Source organism: Bidens hawaiensis, unplaced genomic scaffold (assembly GCF_021521415.1).
Source record: "Bidens hawaiensis isolate Kalapana, Puna unplaced genomic scaffold, B.hawaiensis_p1.1 tig00067248_1, whole genome shotgun sequence".
NCBI lineage: Eukaryota > Viridiplantae > Streptophyta > Magnoliopsida > Asterales > Asteraceae > Bidens > Bidens hawaiensis.
This window is the reverse complement of record NW_027501919.1, coordinates 30,193-45,770: the sequence shown is the minus strand read 5'-3', so window position 1 is coordinate 45,770 and position 15,578 is coordinate 30,193. Positions and strand designations below refer to the sequence as shown.

General features: G+C 32.1%; 2 protein-coding genes across 2 annotated transcripts; both read left to right on the top strand.

The window, feature by feature from the left end:
- Nucleotides 1–2,240: 2,240 nt before the first annotated feature.
- On the top strand, nt 2,241–4,815 carry LOC143604896 (uncharacterized; the record flags this gene model as incomplete). Its single annotated transcript, XM_077081233.1, has 7 exons — nt 2,241–2,369; nt 2,727–2,927; nt 3,021–3,459; nt 3,562–3,661; nt 3,728–4,171; nt 4,426–4,489; nt 4,643–4,815. Coding segments are annotated over 7 exons (1,550 nt in total), but the record flags the coding sequence as incomplete, so codon positions are not given.
- Nucleotides 4,816–4,892: 77 nt separating this feature from the next.
- On the top strand, nt 4,893–7,405 carry LOC143604895 (uncharacterized). Its single transcript, XM_077081231.1, has 3 exons — nt 4,893–5,702; nt 6,217–6,567; nt 6,629–7,405. Exons 1-3 carry the CDS (start codon nt 4,893–4,895, stop codon nt 7,403–7,405), a joined length of 1,938 nt encoding a protein of 645 aa, XP_076937346.1.
- Nucleotides 7,406–15,578: the final 8,173 nt, after the last annotated feature.

The window sequence follows — 15,578 nt, the reverse complement described above, 5'->3', positions numbered from 1 at the left end:
TATGATGCCTGAGCATGTGTGATATGCGTGAGCATATGTGATGCGTGAGCATCTGTGGTGCCTGGGCATATGATGCCTGAGCATGTGTGATATGCGCCATGCCATAGGTTTTGGCTTTGTGCCTTCATAATGTCTTGATTTCAAGTCACTTGTCTGTATCTTTGTGGGTTGACCCGCCTCGCTCGTTGTTAAGGCGGGTACATACCTCTTCACTCAACAACATAACTTAATTTTCGTTCCTTCATACATGTTCTCTATAAACCAACCGAATTATTGATTTTGTAAGTGTTTTCAACATTCTATATTTATTTTTCGAAAAATTTTAGGGTAGGATGTGAAGCATGTCATAGGTTTATGTTTTTGCAGAAACCAAACATTGTTTATATTCAAACAATAATTTTCGGATTAATTTTTTGTTCACAAATATCAATTATAAAGTTTTATTTTTTTCCATTTCATTTTTATTTAACTATTGTGCCGTCTTTGATGTTTATACAAACCCAAATATATAGATATATAAAATTGATTCTTAAGAAAGCAGTTGTTAAATTTTGGTTTTTTCATTTTTGTGTTAAAATTTTATTGTTTAAGATATTCCGGTATTCTTCATTTACATCGATTTTCATTTTGAGTGATATAATCTAATGGTGTTTTATAGCTTTAATCTATAAGACTTTATTTTTGCATCTTATGGTTCAGTAAAGTAGGCTTAACTCAACTTTGAGGGTTGTTATCTATATTTTGTGAAGATGTCTACATCCAAAAAGAAACGAAAAAATGAAGGATCTTCATCTTCTCAAAATAAGCTAAGTAATAGTGGTAGGTAGAATTATTTTATTTGTTTCTACCCAATTAATGATATTTCAATGGTTTTAATTTGTTTAACGGTGCAATAATGTTATTATTTTAATTTTTCATTTTTTAAATGTAGGCCAAAGTCAACGTTGACCATTGTCTACCATATCCAATAATACAAACTACATCAATTATCAATCAACACCGATTGTCACTCTACCATATCAAGCAAGTATGTAAATTTTATTAAATCATGATTTTCAATTTGAAATCACATTTTAAATAGAATAATATTTGATATTCATAAATTTAGGTGGTTGTAATTTACCGCTTAAAAGTTACCAAGATAATATAGATCGTTTATCTAATAATACAAATTCTTATCCGCGTCCAACCTATTCCTCCTTTAATCCTTGTGTCCCTGGTACGTTAATAAAATAATCGTTATTACTATATTATTTATCAGTTTTTTGTTTCTCATTGTGTTTTTTAAAATGTAAAACGTTACAGTTAAACACATCTTTGAGACCTTGCAAAATATTTCATCATCAACACAAGTATCGTGTTTACAATCTAATAAGGAAAACGTGTCTCCATCAACAATTTTGAATGTCCACTCTTCGAATGTAGTAAACAACGGTTAGTATTTACAAATTGTTTTCAACATAAATATACTCTTTGAATATTTTTATTAGTTTTTAAAACCTTTATTTTGGCTTAAATACTGATATTACAACCTTTGTAGTTTTAAGACCCTCAAAGATGTACACCATTTTTCAACTATGCTAAGTCTAAAAAGAAAGAAAGACGATCAATTTTAGATGCAAAAAGAACTTCCTCTGTTGACGGGAAGAAAAATGTTCAAAAAAATACATGTTCAGGTATATTGCATTTTCTTTATAATTATTATTTTTCTTTTTGTATTATTTTTAAATAAATGATAAGCATATGGCGTAATACAATTTTCAAGTTTGTAAATTGTATTAAAATTATTAATTTTATTATAAAATTTATTTATAATTGAAAATTAACAAATCAAATGTCTATTACAGGTTCTTCTAATATACCTGTTAGTGGTTTAAGCAACAATCAAAATTATTTTCCCCATACAACATATAACTCATGTATTCCTTGTGTTCCTGGTATGTTATTAAATTGTTGTTCACTATGTATTGTCGTCATCAAATTTTGTTTCTCATGTTTATGATTAATATTTTAAACGTACAGTTAATCGAGTTTTTCATAATTTGAAAAATATACACTCATCCACACAACTACTGCATGTGCAATCTAATAAGGAGAACCTGTCTCCATCAACATCGCCAAATGTCTACTCTTCGATTGTATTAAACAACGGTTAGTGTTTTAAAATATTTAAAAGTAAACAGCTTTGAAAACCTTTACTTATGCTTAAATATTGATATTATTACCTTTTTAATTTCAAGACTCTAAAACATCAACACCATTTGTGAACTCTGCTGCGTCCAAAAGGAAAGAAAGACGATTAATATTAGATTTCAAAAGAACTGCTTCTGTTGACAGGAATAAAACTGGTGTCCAAAGTAACTCTTCAGGTATATTTTGTTTTAAATTTAACTATTATTAACATTTATTAGGTCTGTTTTTTTAATGAAACACTTGGAAGTAAATGGAATGCTAATAAATTTTAAGAATAATTTCATTTTAAAAAAAATTAAATTATTTACATTTTCAAGTTCCGTCCGGATTTTACAGCAACAAATAATATTAACATTGTATAATCAAACGTTTCATAATTTGTTAACTTAAAGATGTTTCAATTTAACACAAAATAATATTTCATATAATATAATTAATACGGAGTAATTAAAATTTTAATTACAATTTTTCTTTTGAAATATCATATGTGCAGTTGTCGATATTTTGTTGACAACTTTTAAAATATTGAACAGGTCGTATAAATAAATATAATGTTCAAGAAGGATCAAACGCGTCTTCTGTTGTTGATGACATTCCGGAGTCGTCTACAACCTTTCGTAGAAGGTCAAGAAAAAGAACCCCTATAGTACCTATACCTATGGCTGATTTAAATGAACATGCTACAACTACTCATTATCTAAATGAATTAGATGTTTTTAAAGGAATATCATCAAGTATGATATGTATTTCATAATTTACTTTAAATCATTTATTATGTATTTATGTATACTAAGTAACTCCAAATGATTATATTTAAATTTTACTAGAATATCTTGATCATGGAAATCAATCCGTTATGTGTCCAAGTTGCAATGCTTTGTTGTGGAAAGCCGAAGTTAACAGACCAAGTAGTAGTAATGAAGAAGAAGCTTTTTCCCCTTGTTGTTATAATGGCAAAGTTGAACTTCCCGATGTTAGACAACCAGATGATACTTATCTACAATTATTTCGTGGTGATAGTGCCATCAGTAAGTATTTCTTGAAAAACATTAGACGTTTCAATTCGATGTTTTCGTTTACGTCTATGGGAGGAAAGATTGACCATTCTATAAACAAACGCAATGCGCCATATACGTTTCGACTTAGCGGTGAAAACTATCATTGTTTGGGAAGTCTTTTACCATTACAGGGTTGTAAACCACAGTTTTCTCAACTTTACATTTACGACACGGAAAACGAGGTTTCAAACCGTCAGGGTGTTTTTGGGTAAATACTTTAAACGATATTCTTCCACTTTTGTTATGTTATTAATTTTTAGTATAAGTATTATTATTTATAATCTTAGGAAATTTACTTTTTTGTGGGCAGTGATAATAAAGCAAAAAACGATGAGCTGGAGATGCATATTATTAATTATTTGAAGATGATGTTAGATTCAAATAATCATTTGGTCCAAGCTTATCGGATGGTAAGAGATTGTTTTGAAGAAAACCCATAACTCGATTTGAAGTTGCGTATTATTGGAACAAGACAGCATGATGCGAGAAAGTATAACTTACCATCAAGTTTTGAAGTTGTCGCTTTAATCGTCGATGATATTGGTGACACTGTCGATAACCGAGATGTAATTGTTACCAAGCAATCTGGTTCTTTAAAGCGTATAAGTGAACTTCATCCATTGTATACACCTCTTCAATACCCGTTGTTTCATCCTTTTGGCGAGGATGGTTATCAGGTTAATATACTTCATAAGAATGTTTCATCTTCATCAACCGCAGCACGCAAGAAGGTTACAATGCGTGAGTTTTTTGCTTATCATATTCAAGATAGGCCAAATATGTTTTCAACCATGTTAAATGGTAGGCGTTTGTTTCAGCAATTATTAGTTGACAAATATACGATGATGAGGCACAAAGATTACATTTTATACGCGGTAAAAAACATGAGCTTCGATGTGATACTTACCAAATTTTACGAGGTATGCAATCTGTTGGAAATACTGATGTTTCAACTACTGGTCAACGTGCTATTCTACCATCCTCATTTACTGGCGGAGAATGATATATGATGCAAAACTACCTAGATGCTATGTGTCTCTGTAGATGGTTTGGTTATCCCAATTTTTTCATAACCATAACCTGTAATCCCAATTGGCCAGAAGTTAAAATATTTCTTAAGGATACAACGTTAAAGTCGGAGGATAGACCTGATATTTTATGTTGGCTTTTTAAGGTCAAACTTGATGCAATGATTAAATTGGTGAAGGATAAGTCTTTGTTTGGAAAGGTTCAAGCAGGTAAATTTCATTAATTTGATGAGTATAAATTTATAAACATGATCTACTTTAATATTTTACTTTGTATAGACTTAAAATTCAATTTAAACAAACAGATTATTTGTTTACCTATTAAAACTTGTGGAATATTTACTTTTATTATGTATGTTGCAGTTATTTACACGATAGAGTTTCAAAAAAGGGGGCTACCGCATGCTCATATTTGCATATTTATGCATCCATGTAGCAAGATTCATAATCCACAAGATGTAGATAAATTTATTTCTGCTGAGATTCCAAACAAAGACAATGATCCAGACCTTACAAGCTTGTATCTGATCATATGATTCACGGTCCGTGTGGTGATGCTAATCCGAAGTGCACGTGCATGGTAAACAAAAAATGCTCCAAAAGTTTCCCAAAAATGTTTAATGATGAGACAGTTGTTGATTCGCAAGGTTTTTCGGTATACAAAAGAAGAGATAACGGGCAATATGTTGTTAAGTCAGATATAATGATGGATAATAGAACTGTTGTTCCATACAACAAGACTCTATTAAAACAATTTCAAGCACATATTAATGTTTTGTGGTGTAATCAAGATGGATCGATAAAGTATTTGTTCAAATACATTAATAAGGGTCCAGACCGAGCAACAATTTCTCTTGTACAAAAGAACAATGGTGATAACCCAAATCCTAATTTAGATGAAATCAAAGCGTTTTATGATTGTAGATATGTCTCTGCATGCGAGGCAACATGGAGGATATTTTCATTTCATGTGCATTATAGGATTCCGTCTGTTATGAGACTTGCTTTTCATTTACCCGGTGAGCAACAGGTAATATATGGTGCTAACAAAGATATTGAAGATATTTTAAACAAGACAACTAATGCTTCTTCGATGTTTACCGGCTGGTTTGAGTGTAATAAGAGCCATGACCTTGCAAAAACTCTCACATATGCAGAGTTTCCAACAAAGTATGTCTGGAAAAAACAGTTACGTAAATGGGAACCTCGCCTAAGGGGTTTTGCAATAGGTAGGGTTCATGTTGTTCCACCCGCATTCGACGAGGCTTACTATCTAAGAATATTATTAAATAAGGTTAGAGGCCCAGAATGTTTTGAAGACATTCGAACAATTGATGGAGTTGTGTGTGAAACTTTTCGAGATGCATGTTACAAAAGAGGTCTTTTAGATGATGACAAGGAATACATAGAAGCCATTGAAGAAGCAAGTCATACCTCTACCGGATATTATTTAAGAAATTTATTTGCTACAATGTTGATTACTTATAGTTTATCTAGACCTCATATGATACCGAGACCATGAATAACGAATTTAATAATCTGTTTGATTCGTTAATAGATGAACAACGAGGGGTTTATAATGAAATAATGAGTGCTTTGATTGATAAAAAAGGTGGAGTTTATTTTGTTTATGGTTACGGCAATACCGGAAAAACTTATTTATAGAAAACCTTATCTGCATCGATAAGGTCAAAGGGAGAAGTTGTGTTGAATGTCGCTTCAAGCGGTATAGCTTCTTTGCTTTTGGAGGGTGGAAGAACCGCACATTAGAGATTTTTAATACCTATTAGTTTCATCGAAGATTCCATTTGTCCGGTAATATTACAATCCAGTTTATGTTAATTTTTATATTATATATGGCTTTATTTGTTATTCCAATATCAATTTACCTTTAAATATCTTACTTTGTTTATGTTTTTTTATTCTTTCATAAATAGGTTAAAGGAAATACCGACATATATGAGTTATTGAAAAAGACAAGCTTAATAATTTGGGATGAGGCACCCATGATTCATAAGCATGCTTTCGAAGCGTTGGACAGGACTTTAAACGATGTTATGAATGGTGATTCTGGTAATACTTCCGAAGCACTTTTTGGAGGTAAGGTTGTTGTTTTTGGTGGTGATTTTCGGCAAATCTTGCCCGTTGTAACCAACGGTACAAGAAGTGAATGTGTCAACGCTTGCATAAATTCTTCTTATATCTGGTCAAAATGTAAAGTTCTTAAACTAACTAAGAACATGAGGCTTACAGTTGGATGTCGATCTACAGACGTTGAAAACATCAGAGTTTGCTGATTGGCTGTTAGACATAGGTCAATGAAACGTTGGTGGTCCAAATGATGGACAGTCTGTTATTGATATTCCAGACGATCTTTTGATTTTGAACTCAGTTGATCCGATGGGTGATTTAATAAGCTTTGTGTATCCTAATATATTAGATAGATTCAACGAACTTACTTACTTTCAGGATCGAGCACTTTTGGCACCTTTGAATGAGGTTGTTCAAGAAATTAATGAATGTATGTTAGCCATATTTCCTGGTGAAGAAGTCGAGTATCTAAGTTTTGACAGTTTAGCTGAATGTGAAGACGTTTCAGAGGATTTTGATCCACAATTGTACTCTCCTGATTTGTTAAATGGTTTAAAGATTTCAGGAATGCCAAACCATAGATTGGTCCTCAAAGTTGGTGTTCCCATCATGCTATTAAGGAATATTAATCATAAAAAGGGTTTGTGCAATGGAACGCGCCTTCAAGTCATTAGTCTCTGTAGGCGTGTAATTGAAGCTAAAGTTGTCTCTGGTACGAATATAGGATATCGGACTCTAATTAGTCGAGTAAGTCTTACACCAACTGATAAGAAACTACCATTCAGATTAAAAAGAAGACAGTTTCCTATCTCAGTATGTTTTGCCATGACAATCAACAAGAGTCAAGGTCAATCTTTGTCAAGAGTTGGATTGTATCTTAAAGATCCAGTATTTTCCCATGGTCATCTTTATGTGGCTTTGTCAAGAGTGAAGAATCGATATGGTATTAAGTTAGTGATACTCGACAAAGAATCAAAGCTTACAAATAAAACAACAAATGTTGTTTACAAAGAGAATTTTGGAAACGTAGAATGATAAATAGTAAATTTGTCATCTATTTGAAATTGTTCTATTCTACACTTATGGTTATCATGTGACTTTTTTTGTTCTATACTTTTTTTATTTAGTTCTAAAGCGTTTTGTATTTGTGTATGTTATTATATCTTATAAATTGTTATTAAGTTATAAATAATTATTTAATGTTAATATGTACAAAAAAAACCGAATCCAAATGTTTAATAAGATGCAATTGTTTATATGAGTATTTCAATTTTTAGTTAAAGTATTTAAAATAGTAAATATAATATCTAATAAAATATTACAAATATAGGGTAACTATACATGATATACTCATTAGATAGATATAATCATTTAGATCTTTGGAAAACTAAACCGTCACTTCGTTTATATATTTTATAATTATCAATTTAATTCATCATCATCATCTTCTTCTTCTTTTACACTTTAAAGGTTTTCATAACAAAATTAATATCAAAAAAATGTCTACCATTGTCAATTGGAAGTTTTCTACGTTTTTAAGTAAGTATGAATTCTTGTTTAGCGATTTTCTCATGATCCACAAAGATAATATTGAATCTGTGATGATGTTTAATAACCTCCTTAAACATCAGATTCATGAGATTGGTGTTCGGAAACTTTCTCCATGTATAGAGGAAACCAATCTCATTAATCTTTTACATCATTACCTTGATGATCTTCACCAAGATGTTTTACCGTTTTAACATGTTAGGGATTGGTTTTTTTATCCTAATCAAAACAAAGTTGTTATCAAGTTTGAGAATGGCCAGTATAAAAATTTGAATCCTAAACTATTGTCATGTGATGATTTGTTCCTTTTGAGAGAGCTAGATATGTTGAAGTTATCTAATCATAGAAAAGAAATTGCACATCTTGAGTTGGAAAGGGAGGTTGGTTTGAAGGTTAAATGGTTAGCCGAATGTGCAAACTATAAAAGTGATTATGATGGTTATCCGGAAAGTTTGTTGTCCGATGATGAAGGAGAAAGTAATATATTAATGCTTTAGATATTGTTCATATATTTAATAAAACATGTATATTGTCAACATCTTTTTAGACCAACTAATAACTATATTTATGAACTTTAGATTTTTAGGTTGTACATAACAATTTTGTAATGCTTAGATGTTAGTAATTATTACACATGTTGTTTTGTTAAGTTTAATTTAATTGAATATTGTGTTGTTTTTATAACTTTTCAGGTTATTAGAAAATGGGAGTTTATGTTGGTATAACTTTTGAAGACTTTGATGATGTTTTAAAATCAAAGAACATGGTTAGTGTGTTTGTTAATGTCTTTTGGTTGCTTTGCTTCATTTAACTTATTGTAATTTTGAAGTTTGAAGGTTAAGACAATGTAATTTTATAATACTTTTGTAACAAATATGAACAAGTAGTATGTTAACCTAAATCTATGTTTAAATAGATTTTTTGTAGTGACATGTTATTCCACCCGCGTGTCACGCGGGTCAATAACCTAGTTTATTATACGAATTGTTTACTTAACAAGCACATATTTAACCCAATATTGGCTAAGCCTATCTTATTTGTTGTTGGGAATGCTTTGGACTTTGTTGATCTAGATGAGACTAAGTATTTGAGTTGAATTGGAGAGAGATTTAAGGTAAAATATATAATATTAATTCTTTTTTTTTATCTTAACAATGATGCTACTAATTATTTTAAGTTATTTTAATTTTAAGTAACATATAATTTTCAGTAGCGTCTTAATTATTCTAATCTACCTAGAGTAGTTGTTTATGTCAAACTTTTGATGACTACGTTGACCGTTTGTAATGTTGATTTTGATGTTTGGTGGTAACCTGTTGTGAATCATGCTAAATTTGTGTATTTGGTACCGCCTCTAAATTTGTGATTTTGATTTTGATGTTGATGGTCCTAAGTCTATTTCAATAATTATATCCACCATTTAAGCATACATTATGAATATTTTCGTTTACATTATTTAAATTGTTTAATTAGTTTTTTTCTATAATGTGCAGATTTGGAACATCCTTGTCGAGAATCCAGATATGTTCAAACATGTAGCAATTGCTGCAGGCTCAAATGTGACCCTTCTTGCTGATCTAATGTTCGTGTAATTATGCCTATAGAAATTCTACATCATGCGGCAGCACAAGGAGGTGTTTTACTTTTATCATTCACCTCAATATATTGTTTTGTTGATCAGTTCTTCATATAAGCAATAGAAAACATGATACATATTAAACCTATGAACTTGTTACAGCATGGAGAGTAGTAATCACAGCAGAGTATGATGTAGCCGACGTGTTTTTCATCTTGATCGAGTTTCCCTTTAGGATGTACAATTAAGGATGGTGTTAGAGTTCTTGAGAGAAATCCGGTTTCAGAGAGAGGAGGCACACAAAATTGTTATGTTAGTGTGATTAGATTATGATGTTAACACTCATTTTTAGTTTTAAACTCAAACTGGAGCAGAGAAATACAGTTATTGAATTGAACATCAGCTCAATACCTCCATTAATCATACTGCAGTCCTTATTTAGAACCTAAGTAGTTATGATCAAAATTTTCAAGTAAGTCATTCAGAACGTTTGATTTGTATAATAATTTGTCTATATGGCATTATGCATGCAAAACATATTAAGACACATACAAAATCAAAAGCAGTGAGGAAAAAATAGTAGTTAAATATTCATAGTACGATATGCAGTTCTACATGGTCATCAATAAATCCCTCATGATTATAAGCGTTTTCATTACACTTACGGGTAATAAACCTTTAGTTATAGGATCCTTAAGCATTTCATGAATGTATTCAATACGAGAATTTAGTCTCCTCAATGTGTTCATAAAAGAAAAATTATTTTCATATCGAATTTTAATGCAGCACCTCTCATACTGTTATTGTTTGAGAAAACATGGTATGAGATAGATTTATTGCTAATTGCATTGTGATTAATTAACATATTATGTCATTATAACTTAGATTGTTGTTATCAATTCATTATGACTCCTCCATGAGATAGATTTATCTACTGACATAAGAATACATCCCAAAATTACATTTTGTTATATTTGAATATAACAAAGTTTAGAGTAATCAATCGGTTTGAGTTCTCACTTTTATGTTTAAATTATCACATATTGTTATGATATCTATCATGTCAGGGATATCTCTGAGATCTATCATATCAAAGTATGTATGAGCAATTCTTTGACTTAAGTAACATATACTTATCAAAGAATGCCATCTATATAAGGACACATTTGATTTAGCTGCTCCCACTCATTTTAAGGTAGGTACATTAATTCACTTCATTCTTGATGAAAATAATTATATTAAGATTTCATCACATTATGAAGTTTGCATTAACCCATACATGGATTTTAGTGACTTGCATACTAACTGTTCTTTGACCTTTGATTTCAAACTTTCAGGTTGTTTTATGAATATGTAATATGTAAGTAAGTTGTTAAGGAAAGTTGTTTTGATTGTGCAAAACGGTCTATAAAAATTTAACATAACCTAGACACTCTAGTTTTAAATTTATAAATCTAGACTATCCTAATGCTAGACCACTAGACAGGCAAGTGTACCTATCAACTGTAGTAAAGCCTAATGAAGTCCGGATATCGAACCCAAAGGACACTAGCGACACCTAAACTAGACTCTGACTAATAACTTAAATAAATTGATTTTATTGATTTTTTGTCTTTTTTAATTATTAACTATAAATTAAATAATACTTAAACTAAAACTGACACGGAAAAATCTGACTAGAACTCAAATATGGGGAACAACTACCTAGGTAAGAAATCCTACTAGTCAACTCGTAAACTCTCGGAATTGGATTATTGGTACCGTATTCTAAAAATATGAAACTTAAGGAATAACTAAAGTATGCTAGATCACCTCCCGGTCTCACCAACAATACCTAAGAACCCTAGATATCATGTAAGCTCAACGGTTCAATAGTTTGGATCACCTCCCAGTCTCACCTTACCTAACTATGCTAAGGTACCTAAAGATTAAATCACCTCCCGGTCTCTCTAATCACAAAACACCCTAAGGCGTAAAGGGGTATTTTTATTAAATTCGGTTATAATTCGGATCTGTAAGAATCTAAAGGAATCTAGGGTAACTCACTCCCGTGCAATCACTACCCAAACCCGCAAAGGACCAAAATAGACGACACTTAATTACCTCCCGGTCTCTCTAGTGGCAGAATATAAGGTATCTCTAAATTCTCAATTATCGCTCCTATGGAAAACGTTAACAATAAACCATAAACTAATTGTAAACACACAGTAAACAACCTAATATGCATCCATATATGAAAGACATTCACAAAGAAGCATATGGAACAAAAACTGATAATAAATTAATACCAAATACGCATATGCATCACAACCAAATAAAATAAAAACTTTACCAAAACATGAGCCAATCAATTAATAATCCAAAACCGAAAATAATACGAGTCTAAAAAGTATTCATCCAAACCCAGACAGTCTAATAGTTTATCCAATCATAATTACGAATGAAACAAATATAAAATATATATTATGGTTCATCGTAAAAACAAATTAAAATAGTTGAGCTACTTGCATGTGAGCTTAAATTAATTGAGCTGTGTGCTAGCTTGCTTAATTAATTCACTTTGACTTATCGACGAGCTTGCCTTGTTGCTTCCTTAAAACCTTTTCTTTGAATTTTTGTAACTCACGGCCGCACCACACCCTAGGGGTGGCCCCCATGTTCTCGTATCTGACTTCTCCATATTCTAAGAGTTTTTTATATATATTTTTTCAAAACCTTTAAGTTAACTTATGGCCAATTAGAGTAAACCTTAGCCCAGCTGACTTCCGTACCAGTAACTTCTTCATTGCAACCAATATTGAAACTACTTCATTCCAAGCCCACTTTGCATCTCATCACATGGACTTCTTTCTTTTGAATGGACTCGAACCTATGCATAAAATGGATTCAAATTAATATATCATCTTAAGCATATATTGACATAATAATTAATTACGTTGGAGTGCCAGTAGACACAAATAGTAATTGACATTTATAATATGCTTTTTATATATTAATATACTTGTCACAATTAATTAATTTAATAATCCATTTAATTCATAAATTTTAGTATCCAAATGTTGTGTACAAAATAGGAGGATCGATCAAATATGAACACACAAATTAAGCATACCAATAGTTATGATTGTAGAGTCTATTTACTCATTTTTGGCTCGTTTGCTCTTAAACTTTTAACTTTTAAATATGAACACAGAGCTAGTATAAATTGATATAAAAAACAACTTCAATCAACTCAAAGTGTAAGGAATATATATAATATTTATATATAATTTAGCTCATATCATGTTTCAATGTTCATTTAATGTAGCTCTAAATTATTTTAAGCTACTTGAACAATGACAATGTAACATCCCGTTTTCTGATTTCGGTTAATAAACAAAATATGAGTTATTATGAGTCAGGCTAGTGTTGGGTAAATGGGTATGGGTAATGGATTTGGGTTATGAAAGAAAGAAGGAAAGACCATGGGCTTAAGCCCATGATCAATAATTATATAAACCATTAATCACCCATTTAATTCATTTTACACATACTCATACACCACTAAAACACACACTTAAGCTCTCTCTCTCTCTCTCTCTCTCTCTAGTCCTCTCTCTAGCCGAAATATAGAAGAGAAACTGATCCCTACCCAAGGTATGATAGTATTTTGTTGTATGAGCTTAAATCCGTTAGATATAGTCACAACGACAAGCCGACGCCTTTAAACCGTTAAAGTCACGAGATCCGGGGGAATCGGATATAAACCGAACCTAAGATGAGCTTAGGGGTCACCCTAGCTCAGATCTGGATCGAACGGGACGAAAAACGGTGAAAAATGGTGGAGAAACGAAGAGATCTCGTTTTTCCGGCAAGATTTCTGGTTTTCCGGCGATGACGGCGCCGGAAAGGCGGCGCCGCCGGTGAAGAGAATGTTTGAAAGGACATCTGACATTCTGTCAAATGCCCTAAACCCTAGGCACTTGTAACGAACTGGGCACGCCCATTCGTTAAGGAAAAATAACGAATTAGCCTAATTCGTTAAGCATTTCGTTATTCGTTAGACAGTTCGTTATGGGAAATGACGAATGAACCCTCATTCGTTAGAAGGGTCATTCGTTATAAAAGGGGGGTCATTCGTTACAAGGTTCAGTACGTTATATGCTCCAATTCGTTATAGGGCTCAGTTCGCTATTAAGAAATTCGTTATAGGAGAATGAAGTAACGAATGAACCCAATTTCGCTAAGGACGAGATAACGAACTCAACTTTAATAAAATGACAGATTGGTCCTTGGACATATAAAAGAATGGTTTATTTACAAAGAAGCCCTTGAACTTTTAAGTTAGCTAATTAAATAATGATTCAAAATTCTAATGGAAAATGTGTTAAGACAGTTAATGGAAATAAAATTTTTCCAAGCTGACCTGGCAGCTCGACCCCAGCCAGGGGCTCTGCCCCTTGGACACTGTTAGGGGCTGCCGCCCCTAGACCCCGCTGCCAGGGGCGCTGCCCCCGGACCCCCGTTCGTTGAGGGCTATAATTAGACTAGAAACGCGAGATGAGTAGTGATAGTTAATTGATGCATGTAATTATTATACAGTTAGCCGTGCCAAACTGAAGAAAGGAATAACAATTAACGGTGAACGTAACCGACTTCAGCTGAGTTTCTAGCATCACTTCCTTGTTATGTTTTCGGGGCTGTGTGCATACTCGATATGATAGTTAATACACTTACCTTAAGTGGTAAGTGTATGCCTTATATGAATTATGTAAGATGATTGCTTGACGGTGCATGAACGATCTTCGGATATGGCATGGACCGTCAGGTGGTAGCTAAAGATATGAATGATATATGTGGTGTATGATTGATGTTGAATGAAGTATGTATGATGTATGAGTTATATATGTATGGTATGTAAATAGTACATGAACGATCTTCGGATATTGCATGTACTGCCAGGTAAAGGTTCGATGATAAATTATTATATATGAAAAATGAATGATGTATGTATGTATGAAACATAGAATTATGTATATAGAAAGGTATGGTATGAAGGTATGGAAGAAAGGGTGACCGGACCCTAATAATATCCGAGGATGGAGGGTAACCGGACCTTAATAATATCCGAGGATGCAGGGTACCGGACCCTAATAATATCCGAGGATGAAGGGTGACCGGACCCTAATAATATCCGAGGTATGTAGGGCGAATGCTCTTTATAACGTAAGGATATGTATAAATGTATATGAAGGAATGATGGACAGTTTAAGTTTGTAATGCGTACCTTCGGGCACGTATATGTGTATGTAAAGTAAGTTATGTGATTAACTAGAACTCACTCAGCGTAGCTGACTTTTAGTATGCACGCATGCAAATTGGTTGAGGCAGCTCGCATGATTGAAGACACATGGCATGGAATCGAAGATACTGGCATCTTGGAGAAATGTTGTGATGTTTTAAAGACTATGTTTTGCTTTAAATGACTATGAATGTTTTATAAGACAAGATTTGAAGGTTATGTAAAATGTTATGGTTGAAGTTTTATATTCCGCGTAAAGTTTTAATTAACTCTGATATTAAAAACTGTGTTTATGAGTAAATCCAACACTAAAGTAGGGCTACCGGTAACGGAGCCTTACAGACAATCCTCAAAGAATTCTTTTCTAATATAGATAAGAAGATTCTTTGTTTAAATTTATTCCCTCTTGAATATAACCTTTAATAATCAATCATGCTTCTTAGTGTTTTAACGTTTGTGTTAGGATTTAGTTTAGTTATGAACACCTTTAGGTGTTTCAACAAAATCTGAAACGTTATTCTGACTTATGGAGTTTAGATTGATTTGATAATAATAGCGTTATTCCATTCAGAAGATAGATTGATATTAATTAAAAAATTAGAAAGTTTTAGCCCTATTTCCTTGTTATGTTTTCGGGGCTGTGTGCATACTTGATGTGATTAGTTAATGCATTTACCTTAAGTGGTAATTGTATGATGTGTGATTGTTTTATGTATGATGTATGAATGATATATGAATGCTATAGGAAAGATTGAGAGTACGTATGAAAGTTTATAAATATAAATATAAATAAAGGTATGGTA

Excerpts from the sequence above, each read along its gene's own strand:
- LOC143604895 (XM_077081231.1), top strand. The coding sequence starts at position 4,893 with ATGTTTAATGATGAGACAGTTGTTGATTCGCAAGGTTTTTCGGTATAC. Across the intron at positions 5,703-6,216 it reads ACATAGAAGCCATTGAAGAA|GTTAAAGGAAATACCGACAT; the intron begins GCAAGTCATACC and ends TTTCATAAATAG. Across the intron at positions 6,568-6,628 it reads CAGACGTTGAAAACATCAGA|TCTGTTATTGATATTCCAGA; the intron begins GTTTGCTGATTG and ends AATGATGGACAG.